Below are 17,986 nucleotides of genomic sequence, written 5' to 3'. Positions count from 1 at the left end.
CAGACACAGTGCAATCCCTACCAAACTACTGATGGCATTTTTCACAGAACTAGAACAAAAAAAATTTTAATTTCTGTGAAGACACAAAAGACCCCAAATAGCCAAAGCAACCACAAGTACAAAAAGCAATGATGGAAAAATCAGGCTCCCTGACCTTAGACTATACTACAAAACTGCAGTATGACACTGTCACAAAAATATAGATCAATGAAACAGGACACAAAATCCAGAAATAAACACATGCATTTATGGTAAATTAATCTTTGAGAAAGGAGGCAAGACTATATATGTAACGGAGAAAGGACAGTCTCTTCAATAAGTGGTCCTGGGCAAATTGGACAGCCATATGTAAAGCGATGAAATTGGCACACTCTTTAATACCATATACAAATATAAACTCAAAATGTATTAAAGACTTAAATATAAGACTGGATACTATAAAATTCTGACAGGAAAACATATGTGCAATGCTCTTTGACACACATTGCAGCAGTATCTTTTCCAATCCATTTCCTAAAGTAATGGAAATAAAACAAAAATTAAATAAATGTGACCTAATTAAACTCAGAAGTTTGTGCACAACAAAGGAAATAACAAACAAAATGAAAAGACAGCCCATAGGATGGGAGACCATATTTGCAAACCATGAAACTGGCAAGGAATTAATCTCCAAAATTTACAAACACCTCATGCAACTCAGTATCAAAGAAACAAACAACTCAATCAAATGGGCAGAAGACCTAAACAGACATTTCTCCCAAGAAGCCAGGCTTATGGCCAAGAGGTACATAAAAAGATGCTCAACACCGCTAATTATTAGGGAAATGCAAATCAAAACTACAATGAGATATCACCTCACACCAGTCAGAATAGAATGGCTATCATCAAAAAGGTTACAAACAATAAATACTAGAGAGGGCTTGGAGAAAGGGAACCCTCCTATGCTTTTGGTGGGAATGGATATTGGTACAGCCACTATAGAAGACAGTATGGACATTCCTTAAAAAACTAAAAATATATATAGCTATGACATTATCCAGCAATCCCACTCCTGAGCATAGATCCAGAGAAAACCATGGTTCAAAAGGATCCATGCACCCTAATATTCACCGCTGTGTTATTCACAATATCCAAGAAACGGGAGTAACCTAAGTGTCCATCAACAGATAAATGGATAGAGATGGGGTACATATATACAATGGAATATTACTCAGCAATTAAAAAGAATGAAATAATGCCATTTGCAGTAATATGGATGGACCTGGAGATTATCATACCAAGTGAATTAAGTTAGACAGAAAAAGACAATGAACATATTTACAAAACATAGACTCACAGACTACAAAACAAACATATGATTATCAAAGGGAAAGATGAGGGGAGGGATAAACTGGGAGTCTGGAATATATACACACTGCCATATTTAAAATAGATAACCAGCAAGAACCTACTGTATAGCACAGGCAACTCTGCTCAATATTCTATAATAATCTAAATGGGAGAAGAATCTGAAAAAGAACAGATACATGTGTACATATATAACTGAATCACTTTGCTGTACGCCTGAAACTAACAACACTGTTAATCAACTCTGCTACCAATATAAAATAAAAACATTAAAAACAAAAAGAAAGAAAGAATGACTGAAAGCTTACTTAACTCGGGGATGGAAGCAGACATCCAGAATTAGGAGTGTTTGAAAGAAGATGAACCCCAAAAAACCTGAACATAATTAAAATGTCGAAAGTTAAAGACAAGGGAAGAATCTTAAAGGAGCAAGAGAAAAACAACTTGTTATGCAAGAGAACAACCCCCCTACCCCATTAGGACTATCAGCAGATTTCTCAGCAAAAACGTTGCAGCCCAGAAGCAGGTGGCATGATATAGTCCGAGTGCTCAAAGGAAAACACTTTCTACCAAGAATACTCCAGACCCTATGGACGACATTCCATCCCAAAGCAGCAGAATACACATTGTTTAAGTGTACCTGCAAGATTCTCAAGGATAGCTCATGTTAGACCACAAAACAATTCCCAAGGAATTTAAGAAGACTGAAATCATATCAAGTATCTTTCTGACCACAATGGCATGAAACTGGAACTCAGTTACATGAAGAAAACAAGAAAAATCTCAAATATATAAAGATTAAACAATATGCTATGGAACAACCAGTGGGTCAATGAAGAAATCAAAGGACAATTAAAAAAAAAACAACCCTTAATTCAAATGAAAATTAAAAGAAAACATACAAAGTCTATAAGATTCAGCAAAAGCAGTTTTAAGAGCAAAGTTTATAATGATACAGGCCCACCTCAAGAAATAAGAAAAATTTCAAATAAACAACCTAACTTTATGCCTAAACAAAGCAGAAAAAGAACAAATGAAGCCCAAAGGTAGCAGAAAGAAGGAAATAAAGATCACAGTGGAAATAAATGGAGACCAAAAAGACAATTTAAATAAATGAACTAATAGCTGGTTCTTTAAAAAGATAACCAAAATTGATAAACCTTTAGCTAAAGCACCAGGAAAAAAGAGAACTCAAATCAATAAAATCAGAAATCAAAGAGTATACACACCTGATACCAAAGAAATAAAAGGCTCCTAAGAGGTAACTATGAACAACTGTAAGTCAACAAATACCCTGGGAAATGGATCAATTCCTAGAAACAGTCTTCCAAGACTGAACCATAATTAGAAATAATGAATAAATAGGAGAAATATTAAGAATTAATCAATAATAAACAAACAGACAACTCACAACAAACGAAAGTTTAAGACCCTATGCCCTCATCACTGAATTTTACTATTCAAAAAAGATTTAATTCCTATCCTCCTCCAATTCTTCCAAAACATTAAAAAGAGGAGGGAATGTCCCCAAACTCCTTTTACAAGGCCAGCATTACACTGATACCAAAACCAGACAAGGACACATACAAAAAAAGTACAGGTCAATATTGATAATGAATTTAGATGTACAAACCTTCAACAAAATATTAGCAAACCAAACTCAACAATGCATAAAGAAGATAATCAGCTATGATCAAGTGGGATTTATCTCAGGGATACAAGGATGATTCAACATTACAAATCAATGTGACACATCACATTAACAAAATGAAGGATAAAAATCATATGGTCATCTCAATAGGTACAGAAAAAGCACTTGATAAAATTCAACCACGATTGATAAAGACTGAACAATGGGTAGAGATGGACTAATAAAGGCCATATGATAGGCCCACAGCTAATCACACTCAATGGTGAAAAGCTGAAAGCTATTTCCTTAGGATCAGAAACATGACAAAGATGCTCATTCTTGCCACTTTTTACTCAGCATAGTACTGGAAGCTCTAGTCAGAGCAATTAGGCAGGAAAAAAGAAATAAAAGGTATGCATATTGGAAAGGGAGGAGGAACTAAGCGCTGGTGGTGGCTTAGTCACTAAGTCGATTCCAACTCTTGCGATGCCATGGACTGTGGCCTGCCAGTGGACTCTGTCCATGGGATTCTCCAAACGAGAATACTGGAGTGGCCTGCCATTTCCTTCTCCAAACTAAGTGGATGACATGATTTTATATTTAGAAAACCATAAAGATGGCACAAAAAATTGTTAGAATAAACGAACTCAGTAAAGTTGGAAGGTACAAAATCAATATACAAAAATCTGTTGTGTTTTTACAGAATAACAACAAACTATCAGAGAAATTAAGAAGACAATGCCATATACAATTGCCTCAAAAAGAACAAAGTACCTAAGAATAAATTCAACCAAGGAGGTAAAAGACCTGTACACTAAAAGGACACTAATGAACAAAATTGAACATGACACAAATTAAGATATTCCATGCTCATATTTGGAAGAATTAATATTGTAAAAATGTCCACATTACCCAAAGCAATCTGCAGATTCAATGCCATCCCTTTCAAAAATCCAATAGTACTTTTCACAGAAATAGAACAATCCTAAAATTTCTTTGGAACCATCAGTTCAGTTCAGTCGCTCAGTCGTGTCCGACTCTTTGCAACCCCATGAATCGCAGCACGCCAGGCCTCCCTGTCCATCACCAATTCCCGGAGTTCACTCAGACTCACGTCCATCGAGTCAGTGATGCCATCCAGCCATCTCATCCTCTGTCGTCCCCTTCTCCTCCTGCCCCCAATCCCTCCCAGCATCAGAGTCTTTTCCAATGAGTCAACTCTTTGCATCAGGTGGCCAAAGTACTGGAGTTTCAGCTTTAGCATCATTCCTTCCAAAGAAATCCCAAGGCTGATCTCCTTTCAAATGGACTGGTTGGATCTCCTTGCAGTCCAAGGGACTCTCAAGAGTCTTCTCCAACACCACACTTCAAAAGCATCACTTCTTCGGCGCTCAGCTTTCTTCACAGTCCAGCTCTCACATCCATACATGACCACTGGAAAAACCATAGCCTTGACCAGACGGACCTTTGTTGGCAAAGAAATGTCTCTGCTTTCCAATATGCTGTCTAGGTTGGTCATAACTTTCCTTCCAATGAGTAAGTGTCTTTTAATTTCATGGCTGCAGTCACCATCTGCAGTGATTTGGGAGCCCAAAAAAATAAAGTCTGACACTGTTTCCCCATCTATTTGCCATGAAGTGATGGGACTGGATGCCATGATCTTAGTTTTCTGAATGTTGAGCTTTAAGCCAACTTTTTCACTCTCCTCTTTCACTTTCATCAAGAGGCTTTTTAGTTCCTCCTCACTTTATGCCACCCAAATGGCCAAAGCAACCTTGAGAAAGAAAAATAAAGGTGGAGACTTCACACTCGTTTATTTCAAACTATATTAATAAAGCTATCGTGGTCAAAACTAATTGGCATAAAAACAAACAAACAGATCAACAGAACAGAATAGAGAGCCTAAAAATAAACCCAAGCACATATTTCAATTAACTTATGAGAAAGGAGCCAAGAACGCACAATGGGCAAGGACACTCTCTTTAATGACACACTGCTGGTAAAACAGGACAGCCACACGCAAAAGAATGAAAGTGGACCGCTATAATCCACCATACATAAACATTAACTCAAAATGGATTAAACCTGAATGTAAGACCTGACAACATAAAACTCCTAGAATAACACACAGCTGGTAAGCTCCCTGACATCACTCTTGGTGACATTTCTTTGGATTTCACTTCAAAGGCAAAGACAACAAAAGTAAAAATAAACAAATGGGACTATATCAAACTAAAGAGCTTCCACAGAACAAAGGGAGCCATCAGCAACACCCCCTCCCCCCAAAAAAGTAGCCTTCTGAACTGCAGAAGATATTTGCAAATTATATTCCCGAAAAGGGATTAGTATCTAAAATATATAAAGAATTCATAGAGCTCAATAATAAAAAACAATCTGATCAAAAAAATGAGCAGAGGATCTGAACGGACATTTTTTCCAAACAAGACATACAAATAGCCCAGAAGCATATGCAAAGATGCTCAAAATCACCAATAATCAGGGAAATGCAAATCAAAACCACAATGAGATATCAAATGGCTATTACCAAAAGAACAAGAAATAATAAGTTTTGGTGAGGATGCAAAGGAAATGGAACCCTTCTGCACTTATGGTGGGAATGATACTTGGTGCAGCCACTGTGGAAAGTAATATGGAGGTTCCTCAAAAAGTTAAAAACAGAACTCCCATGTCATCCAGCAAGTCCACTTCTGGATATTTACCTAAGGGAAATGAAAACACTACCTTAAAAAGATATCTGCACCCTCACGTTCACTGGAGCATTATTTACAATAACCAAGATGTGGAAACAACCTAATTTGCAAAACAACCATCAATGAACAAATGGATAAAGAGAATGTGGTCTGTACATATACACACACACACACACACACACACACACACACACAGCGGAGTATTATTCAGCCACAACAAAGGTAATACATTCCCACTGGCTCAACACTTAAGGGCATTAAGGGACTTTAAGGGCATTATGCTAAGCGAAATAGATGGAGAAAGGCAAATACCTCACGATCTTATTTATATGTGGAGTCTTATCAACACAAAGATAAATCGTAGATATAAAGAACTGATTGGTGGCTGCCAGAGGCAGAGTAGGGGAGAGGCAAAATGGGTGAAGGAATTCAAAAGGTACAAACTTCCAATTATAAAATAAATAAGTCATGGAAATGTATTACAACACACAGCATAGTGACCAGAGTTCATAATACTGTTTTGCATGTTTGGAGGTTGCTGAGAGATCTTGAAAGTTCCCAGCACAAGAAAAAGATTGCAATTATGTTAACTACACTTACTGCGGCAATGATTATGCAATATACACAGTCATTACGTACACCTGAAACAAATTTAAAGTTATCTGTCAACTGTATCTCAATTTTTAAAAAATCAACAAAAGACTATACACCAAAGTGTTTTTGAAAGTTCTCATAAATACAGAGCCACTAGTTGATAATATCTTTTCCCACAAAAATCATCACACTGTAACACTACAATGCATACTCCCACCCAACACCATCTTATTTTAAGAAAAGCGAAGAATTACTAAGTGACCTATATCAGAGGTGTTCAAATTTTTTTGTTCCTGTATTTCTAAAGATTTGAAAAATTTATGAATATTTTTAAGTGGCAAAAAATGTAACTTCTGGAGTCCTGAAAAAATTAACATGTTATTCTAGGACTGTTACATCATTCTTTTAAGTCCAAATGCCTTATTGATTTGATACGCAACATCTGCTTTAAAAAAAAAAAAGAGAGAGAGACTTCCCTATTGGTCCAGTGGCTAAGACTGCATTCCCAATGTGGGGAAAGTGGGATGGGGTTGGGAACTAGATTCCACGTAAGGCAACTAAAGATCCTGGATACCACTACTAAGACTTCAGGGAGCCAGAAACAAAACAAACTACAACATGAAAATGCTTAACTATGAAACCTGGAAAAATTTACACTTTTTTGAACTCATATTCTCATTTCATTATCTCCAGAGAATTTTATTCTAATGCAATATACATTTATGCTTGAAAAACTTCTACTGACCGTTCTATGATACTTCTCCAAAAATGTATGTAAACTGAAATTTTAAATTGTTTAAATTTAAAATTTTTTCCCATGACCTTAAGTCTCTAACTGTTAAAACTTCTATGTTATTACAATTGTTATGATCATAAAATGAATTAAAACATAATCTGCAAATTTTGATAGAAGCATAAAACATATTATTTTGAAAATGCATTGCTTAGTAACAGGAATAGTAGTACCTGATCCTGGCAATTTGGAAAAGGCAATGGCACCCCACTCCAGTACTCTTGCCTGGAAAGTCCCATGGACGGAGGAGCCTGGTAGGCTGCAGTCCATGAGATCACTAAGAGTCAGACACAACCGAGCAACTTCACTTTCACTTTCATGCCTTGGAGAAGGAAATGGCAACCCACTCCAGTGTTCTTGCCTGGAGAATCCCAGGGATGGGGCAACCTGGTGGGCTGCCATCTATGGGGTCGCACAGAGTCGGACACGACTGGAGCGACTTAGCAGCAGCAGCAGATCCTGGCAATTAATTTATGTATCTAGTATAACTATTACTTACTATTAGGAAGTCAGAGTTCAGTGTAAATTCTATTGTGTCTCAGGGTGTGCAAATAATAAGAAACCCTATTTACATACATAAGCAGACATGAAAGAGTTCTGTTATAGCCAGACCTCTCAGTGTTTTGAGCTCCTTCTGAGTTAACTACCCAAAATAACACACACATACACACAAACCTCAACATCTAGTATCAAAAGATAATTTTTAGTCATCTGTAAACTGATGACTTCTTCAAAAATAAACCAATTTTTCAAAATAAGATTCCTAATCATTCACTTTCTCAGCACTGATGAGATGCACCATAGCAAGATTCTGGATTCTAACCCACTTCAACTAGAGCTTCAGATCTTTTTGTAATAACCTCATAGAGTGGGGTTCACAAGGGGTGAACATAAACCCTTAGTGGTGGAGAAAGCTTTACACGTCTTCCAGACAGAACTTCTGTGACAATGGCAAGGTTCTGTATCTTCACTGTTTAAAAAGGTAGGCACTAGTCGCATGTGACTAAATTTAAAAATTCCCGGGACTTTTAAGTTAAGAATCCGCCTGCCTATGCACGGGACAGGAGTTCAACGCCCGGTCAGGGAAGATCATACATGCCCCGGAGCAACTAAGCCCACGTGCCACAACTTCTGAGGTCAGAGTGCTTAGAGTCTGAGCTCCACAAGAGAATCCACAGCAACGAGAAGCCCAGGCACAGAAGAGTAGTCCCCGGTGACCACAACTAGACAAAGACCATGGGCAGCAAGGAAGACCTAGCGCAACCAAAACAACAACAACAACAACAACCCATAGGAAACCCTATTAAACAGCACATTTAGACCCTTCTACTTACACTGTGATCTGCAGCTTTGGTCGGCAGCTTGTGAGGAAAGCACAACCTCCTATCCTGCCTCAGATGTACTCAGTCGATCAGATAACCCATTTTAACAAAATTCCAGGTGATTCATATGAGTTTGAGAAGCATTGTGCTAGAAATCTCTTAACTTCTACACAGCTTTTCCCTTTTATTCACCAAAGAACTGCCTCCATGAAATGTCCACCCTCTGGCCTTAATTCTTGCTCCTGGCCACAAAGTCCAAAATCGAATCCCCTTGTCCTAGCAAGAGCCTTTCCAAGTATTTAAGCAGCTACTAAATTCTTCCCTCACTCACCTTTTCCTCCCCGTCCCATTTTCACGAAGTTGAATACGCAGAACTTCAACTACTTCTGTGAGAGCCAAGGCCCCAAACTGGGTTCCTTGACTCGGCTGCAAAGCACGTGTCAAAGCCAAGCGAGTCTACGAGCACGCTGCCCTCTAGATCCTAAAGAGCCTAACAGTTCCTGGTCTCTGGGTTTCGCAAACCAACTCCCCCAAGCCGAAGCAGGGTCGGCCCTCCTGCTTGGCTCTTTTGATCTCACCCAGAGCCCAGCTTCCGTCACTCCACTCCACTCCTCCTGGTCCCCATTCACGCCACGAAACACTCTTCTTTCCTTTCCCCGGTAGGTACCTGATTCAGAATACTCGGTCGAGACACGATACCCCGCAGATCGATGTACACGGGGGAAGAGAGCCGACTCTTCAGCACGAAGTTCCCAAACTTAAAAGCCTGCACGTCGTACAGACCCGTTACCAATGACCCCAAAAGGGCATCAGCCGCCGCCATGGTCCCGCTCTCCCAGTTCACTCCAAACTCCAAACCTCAGCTTGCCGCGGCGCCCGATGACGCCACCTGAGAAGTCCCGCCTCTTCCGGCCCCTTTTCCGGCGGCTGGGCGGGGTAGCTGGCTGCGCGCGGCTCCGGGTCCCAAGTAACGAGGAAGATGAATTTATACTTTGGTATCAAGGTTATCCAGGAGGAATATCATGCCAGCCAGTCTGAAAATCTAAGCATATTTTGTATTCACAAATCAGTTCCTTAGAGGAAATTCCCTTTATGGGTAGATGGCAATACTTTAAAGATAATTACCGTTAAAAACCATAAGGCTTATAATTGTTACTCATCAAATTGATTCTGACTCATTTGAAGAACTGACTTATTGGAAAAGATCCTGATGCTGGGAAGGATTGAAGTCGGGAGGAGAAGGGGATGACAGAGGATGAGATGGTTGGATGGCATCACCGACTCGATGGACATGAGTTTGAGTAAGCTCTGGGAGTTGGTGATGGACAGGGAGGCCTGGCGTGCTGCAGTCCATGGGATTGCAGAGTCGGACACGACTGAGCGACTGAACTGAACTGAAATTGATTGTTATTTCTGTTTTATTTTCTTTATGTATGTCTGTGTTTTCTGTGAAGACAAGATGACCAGCCAGCGTGAAGGAGCCCATGCTTTTGACAGTTCTCGTTTCAAATAAATGCAATAAAATCTTGATGAAATAGAAACCAAACTTTAAGATATTTTTATTCTTGTTTGCAAAATAAACTAATCATAATACTTCAATCCCTAATACTTGTCAACCTAAAGAATAAAATGGCCAGTTACTGTACCAGCAAGATGAGTTTTATTTGGGAATGGCAGAGGAATTGTATTATCAGCATGGAAACTGTGGCAAACCATAAGCAATCCTGGAGAACAAAGGAGAGGAATGCTACTTTATGAAGACACCCCGGAAATTGGGAGGGTTTTCTTCGAAGGAAAGTTCTTTGGAGTAAATCAAGAGTTCAGGGTGGTGACAGTTTCTTATGGGCTGACAGTTTCTTGGTTGCTTTTCATTGGCTGCATTGTTGGTGGGCAAGGAAAAAAATCTTCCATCCTCATGCTAAGGAAGTTAAGTAAACCTCTTCCTACCCAGGGATGTAAAATAAGGTGCACAGGGTGGTATGTGCTTTTGTGTGCAACACAGCTCCTCCTTCAGGGCTTCCTCCCTCCACTTTAAATGAGATTTTTCCTTTACAAAGTATAAATTTTAACACACTCTAGTTAATTGACAATATACTATGAATTAGTTTCATTTGCATTTGGGTGGCACATACAGACTCTTTCAAAGCCTGATTACGTCTGCACAGTCTAATCCAGACTCCTGGAGTCCACAATATATTGTGTAAACTTCTGAGATCCATCCCCTATGGCCTAACAATTTTCTAACTAAGTTGCCAAATGTAACACCATAATGAAGTTAACAACACACATTGAGGCTTCTTTGGCATTTTTAGATAGAGAAATGCCTTAGAGTATTTCTTCAGGCTACAAAATTATTCTTTTCTTTCCAAAATGCTGGGCAAAATGTGTTTTAATAAAAGTGCAATATTTGCATCTTGTCAAAGGCTTTCATATATTTGGAGGAAGAACAAAAAAAATTACTCTTTTCTTTTACTGGACATTTTAATTTGAAAGAAAACAAAAGACCACCAGAAATAATCTTTAATATAGTATATTTATAGGAATGCATAACTTGAGATGTACAGTTTGAAGCTTCATCCATAACTTAGAACATTTACTGTAATGATAATAACAAGACAGCAAGTCATCACTTTACAACATTACACATGAGTGATTTTGACTTACAAATAAAATATTTACAACCTACCTTTACAAAACGACATTGTGTGCATACAAAATGAACAACTGCAGAAAAATTTAATAATGAGACAACCAAAAACCCAGAAGATACACTTAAGGCAGACCAGCAAGACACTGAAATAATTAAGGCTGTGGAATTCTTCTGCACCTTGAAAATATAGAGCTATTTATCAATACTGTGGAGTGATTTTAAATCAATTGTTACAAGCCTGATGGAAGTATGTACTTATATGTATATGTGTAATGGTCCCTATGGGGAAACCTGTCCACTTATGGATAAGGCCCTTTATCTGAATGGCCAGAGAAGCCCACCCCCAAACTCTCAAAAGATCTGGTGGGGAGGAATCACTCAAAACCAAGAGGTGCCAGTAAAATTTGCAAACCAACTGTTAAATATTCAAATATAAAGATTCTTCTGACTCCAGGCAAACAATAACCTAAATGATGGTCCCATTATGTTTCAAGCTTTGTTCGTTTGGCTTTGTAGCTTCAAAAGACAGCAAATAAATCCCCAGTGAGTAGACTCTAACTCTACCCATCAGCCCTAATGGTTTTGAATGGCCCTAAATGGTTTTCTACTAGAAAACTGATCCACCTGGGCTGTCTTCAAATGGATAGATTTCTGCATATGAGCAATAACATATACATACATATTATACACTATATACATGTACAGATGTACATATATCCAGATTTTCCAACAGTTTGCACTTTGATCACTACTGTGCTCTGACTAGGATCTCGTTCTGAAGAACACGTTTAGTTTTTTCAGTCTTCACATTTGTCCTAACTACTAGTTTTACTCACTCACCTTCCCCATAGAGTAGGCCAAAGTTTGGCAGAAACAGAAGTAAAAGCACCGGGGTCAAAAAAAATCAATCATAGAGATGACGTATATGGCTTAAGTTAGTAAGAGAAGACGTATGTTTTGTTACCTTCAAATTCATAACCACAGTCTTTGAGATCATAGTAACAGTCCCCATAATACTCCAAGATGTGGCTTCATTTCTTGATGGAAGTCGGGCACTCTTACACTAGCTATTCCTCAGCTAGTAAATTCATTTGCACTCTTTTCCATTTCTTCAGCCATCCTCATTATCCAAAATAACAGTTATCTGAATAAGCAGTTAATCTTGTTCATCTGAATAAAAACAGAATCTGACCACAATTTAGAATCTCCCAGCAAACAGGCTAACAGGAAACACAATAGCCCATGAGTATTAATTTCAATCTTTTCATAAATGTCCCTTAAAGATGAAAATTTGTCTGAGAGTAATTGTTTTTTCCTCTCTTCTAACTTCTACATGTATTGAAAATGAGGAAGAAATGTCTTTCATAGAAAATATGGCCTGTGTTCTACTATTTTTATGTATATTTCTCACATGAATAATATTCTCTATTAAAGATATCTAATGCTATGGATAAATTTCAGCTGTTTTTAACCCTCTAGAATTAATGAAACAAAGAACCTTTTAGTTTTTAGAAAATGTATATTAACATAGTAGTTCCCCTTTTCTTAGTAGAGAATGGGTAAATCTTATCTTTTCTAACCCTACCTTGGGTTTAGTTATTCATTTCCAAATGATCCCTAGATTTTAAATAGTTAAGAAAACTGTAATGCTAATAAACCCACTGAAAGCTCACATTCTGTGGTTGCCTAACCCAGACTCCACGGAGATGCTACACAGGAGGGAAATAAATAAGCCCCACATTTCTCAAAACTGAACAAGGATGTGGTGAGTTTGCACTTTTCCCCTCCTCTATCAAATTTACGGGACAAAGTTTTACTTAATATTCAGAAATAACCAGCATCTAGTTTATAACATATTTGCCCCTTTGTAGTCTCACAAATCTAAATGTCCATGCTCTTCCACAAGGCAAGAAAAAAGTAACAACTAACTCACCAGCACTAAATCATGGAGACTATGGAAAAACAAATATGCTACTTCCAGAACATCTAGTTATCTTAAAAAAAAAAGAAAAAGATCCCAAGTTTTCCCTCCAAAAACAGTTCATTTCTACACCTGTGCATTTAATTTGCCTCTTATTATAGAAACCTGTGAGATTCTAAAGAAATGAGTTGTGATATCAGAAAATATTTTATTCTCATCTCTGCCCTCCCAGTGAGGAAAGTGGCTGTTTGGGCTTTTCTCTGTCAATTTTTCTAGAGCATAAAGCTTGAGAAGAGAGTCGTGGTTGCTTTGGAGGGCATCTTACTCTGTGCTTCTGCCATAAGACATTCTCGAGAAAACAGTTTATTGACAAACACTTCATCAGCTCTCCTAACCTTTTTCTGTAAATAAGCTTTTAAATGATTGAAATTACAGGCTAAGATCAAATAACATTCAGACAAAGAGCACCTAGTACTTCCAATTAAAATCAATTTACAGAATTTAATCTCATAAGTTTGTAAATGGTATCTAAAGTCATGAATATTGAAATCTTGGAATGTTCAAAGTTACCATCAATAAAATTCTTAGCACTGGCAGTGTGTAGCACTTTTTAAAAAATCAAAGTATTTTCTAGACATCCCAACTAAGGTATTTTCCCCACATTCCTATAAGATTAATTCCTCCCTCCTTCCCCCAACTCCCATTTTCACAATGGGGATATTTGGGGAAGAAAAAAACAAAGACTTTCTGTAAGAAAGGACGAATCAGGAACAGCTGAGGTTGAAACTCAAGAATTCCTGGGCTCACCCTATGTTCAGATGGTTTAATTTAAAAGATATTTTAAGGAAAAAATGCTGCAATATCAGTCAATCTAAATACAATGAACTTCTTTATCTCCCATCCTCCCCTCTGAAAGGCACTACTATTTATAAAGACTTAAGCGGTACAGCCAGCTTTTCCTCTGCTTCCTCTGTTCCCCCCAAGAGTGTTTATGGCTGTGAGAGACCTGAAGGACACCTCCAACGTTACAATTTTTTTTCTTAAAAATTTTCTCACATTCAGCTGTAAGTGGATACAAATCTGTTTAATTTGAAACCAATGTAAAAGATGTAGTAAATTACTATATATACCTTTAAAAAATTATTGTGGGTTGTCCCTGATCTTTTCCTTCTTTCTGCATCCCATCCTTATACAACAAAAAAACCCAAAACCCTATACAATGGATATAAGCCAAGCAAGAAACTTGTGACTTTAACCAATATTTATTTTTCCCATTTCAACTGGAAGTTCATTCTTACTGATTCCTAGTTAAGTTTTGATTGCAAAAATTACCATAATTAGAAGGGGACTATTTTCTCATCTCTCCCCTCTTCTCTACCACAAAGTAATAAATCTCTCTGCCAAAATAGGTACAAGAAAGTGGTTCCTAATCCTTCATCCCTCACCACAGTTGCCCACAGAGCAGCTAGAGTATATTTCCCAGCCCCATCTTCTGGGATTCCTTGTTATTTCCAACTTGCTAAAGAGAATTCCTGAACCAGGAACACAATCAACTTATCCTCATTGGGAAGGACCAGGAGCTTTGAAGATAGGATGTCTCCCTGTTGGCTTTCTTCAGTTATCAAACCATATAAAATATATACCCTTTCTCTTGGGGCCACTATTAAATTCATTCTATTCTAATGATTGTTCTTTGGCTCCAGTTAACAAAATCATACTTGCCTTCCATCTGGACCATTCCAACTCTGATGTGAAAGCTGTTATAAATGCTTTGGCTCTAACATTCTTGCCCTCCCAACAGCACAATTTCATTAATGCTCTCCTGTGCAGTCTGGACACCATTATCCTTCTCAAGCAAAAACTCAGCTTGTCTCCTACATGGTCATAAAAACTCATAAAGATTCATCAGGGGGCTTTTTAGTTATCATCCACAGTGGATGGAAAATAACTTGCCAAGCCATACTGTACAGATATTCAGAATCCTCAGTGCCTGTATCTATCCCATGATGAGCCCGAGGGACCAGGCTTTCTTCTTTTATGTTATATCTTATAACAAAGACATGTTTACTAAAAGAGTTTTTAGTAAACTTGTTTTAAATTTCAAAATATTGTATCATATAGTATTGGTATAGAACTATGGGTTTAAATGAAGAATATGAAGGGTTAGAGAGCTCTGAGAAAGTAGCCTTGGTGGCCCAGGGCCATTCGAAAACTAGGAAACAAATACAGTCAGAATCAGTTTCCACTTATTTGGTTAATCCTGAAAATACATAAGTGCTATCTAGTCTTATTGCTTGTACTTTCTACTAATTTATTAGTCTATAATCTTAGATGGGATGAGGTGGAGCATGGATGAAGAAGTTGACTTTGAAGTCAATGGAAAAGAATGATGAGTATTTTTAATTCTACATTTCCACTGCAGGAATAAGTATTTTATATATTAAAGTTCAGGCTTAGTTTCCATCATTCTTCTTCATTAAGATAGGTTTATAGTTCTATTTATCCTTCATAAACTCTCTGCTTGCACTTCTGTGCTGCATGATTTTAATTTTCTCAGTCTTTTTATAAGAGAGAAGCAATGCCATTAAACCTGATTTGAACAAACACTTAAGTTATATTTTTTAAAATAGCATTTGCATAAGAGTAATTTAAAAAACACATTCTAGGAAACAAAAGATGGCTCATGTACAAAACTCAAAAACAAATCTCCCAAAAACCGAGGAAAAAGAAAGAAAGAAAGAGACTATGAAATGCCCAGGTTTAATTTTTTTTCCACCAGTGGAAAAAAAGGCAGTTCATAACCATCTTGTATGGAGAATATATACCAGAAAGCAGCGTCGGCCTCAAAATGCAATTAGTCCTTTTAGTCCAGGGAAATATTGGTGGCTGAGCAGTGATAGATATTGCAATTGCAGTTAAAACTCAATGCTCTGTTAGGATGACGTATCAGATTTTATTCCATGGCTTCAAAAAGGACTTGGGACCAGGCCTTTGAAAGGCCTGTATGGCTGCTTCCTTTTGGTAAGCACCCCTTCATTTCTCTAAGGGGTTAGAAATAAAGCAGGCTAGCTTTCTGAGGACTGCATTCTACAGCTGCAGAAGACATCAGAAAGTGTGGGTACGTTCTTCACAGGAACTGCAGGAAAGGTTTCTATTTGCACTTTTGTATGAACCTGTTTTACTCGTTACCTATTTCAAATCAAGTGTAGACATAAAAAATAGCCCCACAACTCATGCTATATTTGGACTTATTCCCTGGCAGGCTTTCCTGCCAGATGAACTCTGAGCTGCCAGTGAATCCGGGGATAGCATTTCATAAACAGAACCTAAGTTAGTCAAATACCTGTGACCGAGAGAAAAATCTTCTCACTCACAGATTGCAAAAGGGTAACATTGCTTTCTTTTAATGCACAGGTTCTGGTAAAAGAGTTCTATACAAGATTTATAAAAGGCTTTAGAAAAAAAAAAACAAAACCTGTCATCTAATTGTGCTTAGTCAAAACAATGTAATGCTTCGGTACATAAGTTACTGTCTTAACTGGAGCACTCAAAGTTACTTAAGATTGATTTCATATATATCTCTATATTATAAAACTCTGAAAGTTGAATGCGATATATTTTTACTGTATGTGTACATGTATCCTATTAAGAAACTATATGTAAGTAATCTAAACCGGTACAGTTGACATACATGACATCTCTGTTAAATAGAACTTCTTGCTTAAAATTTCAGCAAAGGCAGGAACCTTTATACTTTCTTCAGTGATCTTATGTTTTGCCAAGTTAACCACTCATTTTGGAACACAGTTAAAATGTCATAACAGCTGCTATTCTTGTTATCTCTGCCTCTTTTCTGAATACTTTCCGTGACTCTACATCTGTATCTCTTCTGAACGACCTTCTGGAAAGTCCCTGGATTTAGGGTGATTTCACTGCTGCTCAGACCTTGACAAACCACTGAGGAGGCTTAAGAGGTACATCTCTCAATCCAGAGAACCACATGGAGTGAATGATGGACAGAATTATTTACAGACACATTCAGTCTTGCTTTGGTTCACACTGCACTTCCATGTGAAACCACGAGGGCTGGGAGATGGCTACGTGCCTTGGTTTAGCCGATTGACAATGTAGCTTTTGACGTTGGGAATGGGGCGCACATCATTCTGATGCTTGCGGCGCTCGATGAAGCACGCCAAGCGGGAGGTGTCCAGGGGGATCTTGGAGTAGCTGCCATTGTGGGGCTGCAGCCACGGATGCTGCAGGCAGGTGGCTGCCGTGGGCCGCCTCCGAAAGTCTTCCTGTAGGATCACATTGATGAAATCTCTGGCAGCATTGCTCACACCACAGAAGTACTCATGGGGAAAGCTGAAGTCCACCCTGCACACATTGATACATGTCTCCTCCTTGCTCTCATCCAAGAAGGGGGAGACCCCACTCAGCATGACGTATGTCAAAACCCCGATGCTCCAGATGTCGGTGCCCAGGGATACAGGGATGCCCTGGATCACTTCTGGGGCAGCAAACTCGGGGTTCCCCAGCAGGTGGTGGATATGGAAGTGACCTGAGATCTGGACAGCATCCTCCAAGTCAATGAGCTTCACTCGAGGCACTGGAATCCGTAGGTCAATGAGCAGGTTTTCAGGCTGCAGAGATCCAAGGAGGTGGGGAGGAAAGAAGGCAAGTTCAGCTCTGTTTTGACTTTCTGTAGGACTCCAGCCACTCCAACACGGTTCTGCTATTCTTTGATAAAGCCTCTAGTGTGTGGGATGTTCCCTATGCTTCAAACTGAACTGAACTCTTGAGGCTGGATGGTACTTCAGAGAAGTTGGTTGACACTAAAAATCCTGTCTTTTTAACTAGCCCTTCTGCACTGAAAGAGTAAATTATTTATTTGGGGGGGAACAGGGGCTTCTTTAGAAAAAGACAGCAACATTTAGTGATTCCTTCTGTAAAGTTAGACAAAGTGGTTAAAGCCTACCTACCTTCTCTTAGCCCAGATATTATGTGACTCTGATGTG

The 17,986-nt window shown here is 38.4% G+C and overlaps 2 protein-coding genes and 1 long non-coding RNA gene across 7 annotated transcripts in view; 1 reads left to right on the top strand and 2 right to left on the bottom strand.

Moving 5' to 3' along the window:
- UMPS (uridine monophosphate synthetase) overlaps window positions 1-9,338 on the bottom strand; it is a 52,046-nt gene extending 42,708 nt beyond the window's left edge. For 2 of the 3 annotated variants that reach the window (XM_055568459.1, XM_055568460.1), the window contains exon 1: window positions 9,065-9,338. In XM_055568459.1, the coding sequence (XP_055424434.1) occupies window positions 9,065-9,220 (156 nt within the window). In that variant the 5' untranslated portion in view covers window positions 9,221-9,338. The remainder of the gene's footprint in view (window positions 1-9,064) is intronic. The other variant, XM_055568457.1, reaches the window with a different exon arrangement.
- A 121-nt stretch (window positions 9,339-9,459) lies between these two features.
- On the top strand, window positions 9,460-9,965 carry LOC129643642 (uncharacterized). The gene is made up of 2 exons (XR_008710415.1): window positions 9,460-9,698; window positions 9,852-9,965. It is a non-coding gene; the product is annotated as an uncharacterized LOC129643642 (long non-coding RNA).
- Window positions 9,966-10,914: 949 nt separating this feature from the next.
- Window positions 10,915-17,986, bottom strand: part of KALRN (kalirin RhoGEF kinase) — a 705,836-nt gene continuing 698,764 nt past the window's right edge. For all 3 annotated transcript variants that reach the window (XM_055568444.1, XM_055568443.1, XM_055568445.1), the window contains one exon: window positions 10,915-17,611. In XM_055568444.1, coding sequence (XP_055424419.1) covers window positions 17,066-17,611 — 546 coding nt within the window. In that variant the 3' untranslated portion in view covers window positions 10,915-17,065. The remainder of the gene's footprint in view (window positions 17,612-17,986) is intronic.

This window comes from Bubalus kerabau, chromosome 2, assembly GCF_029407905.1.
Source record: "Bubalus kerabau isolate K-KA32 ecotype Philippines breed swamp buffalo chromosome 2, PCC_UOA_SB_1v2, whole genome shotgun sequence".
NCBI lineage: Eukaryota > Metazoa > Chordata > Mammalia > Artiodactyla > Bovidae > Bubalus > Bubalus kerabau.
This window is presented reverse-complemented; position numbering and strand designations above follow the sequence as displayed.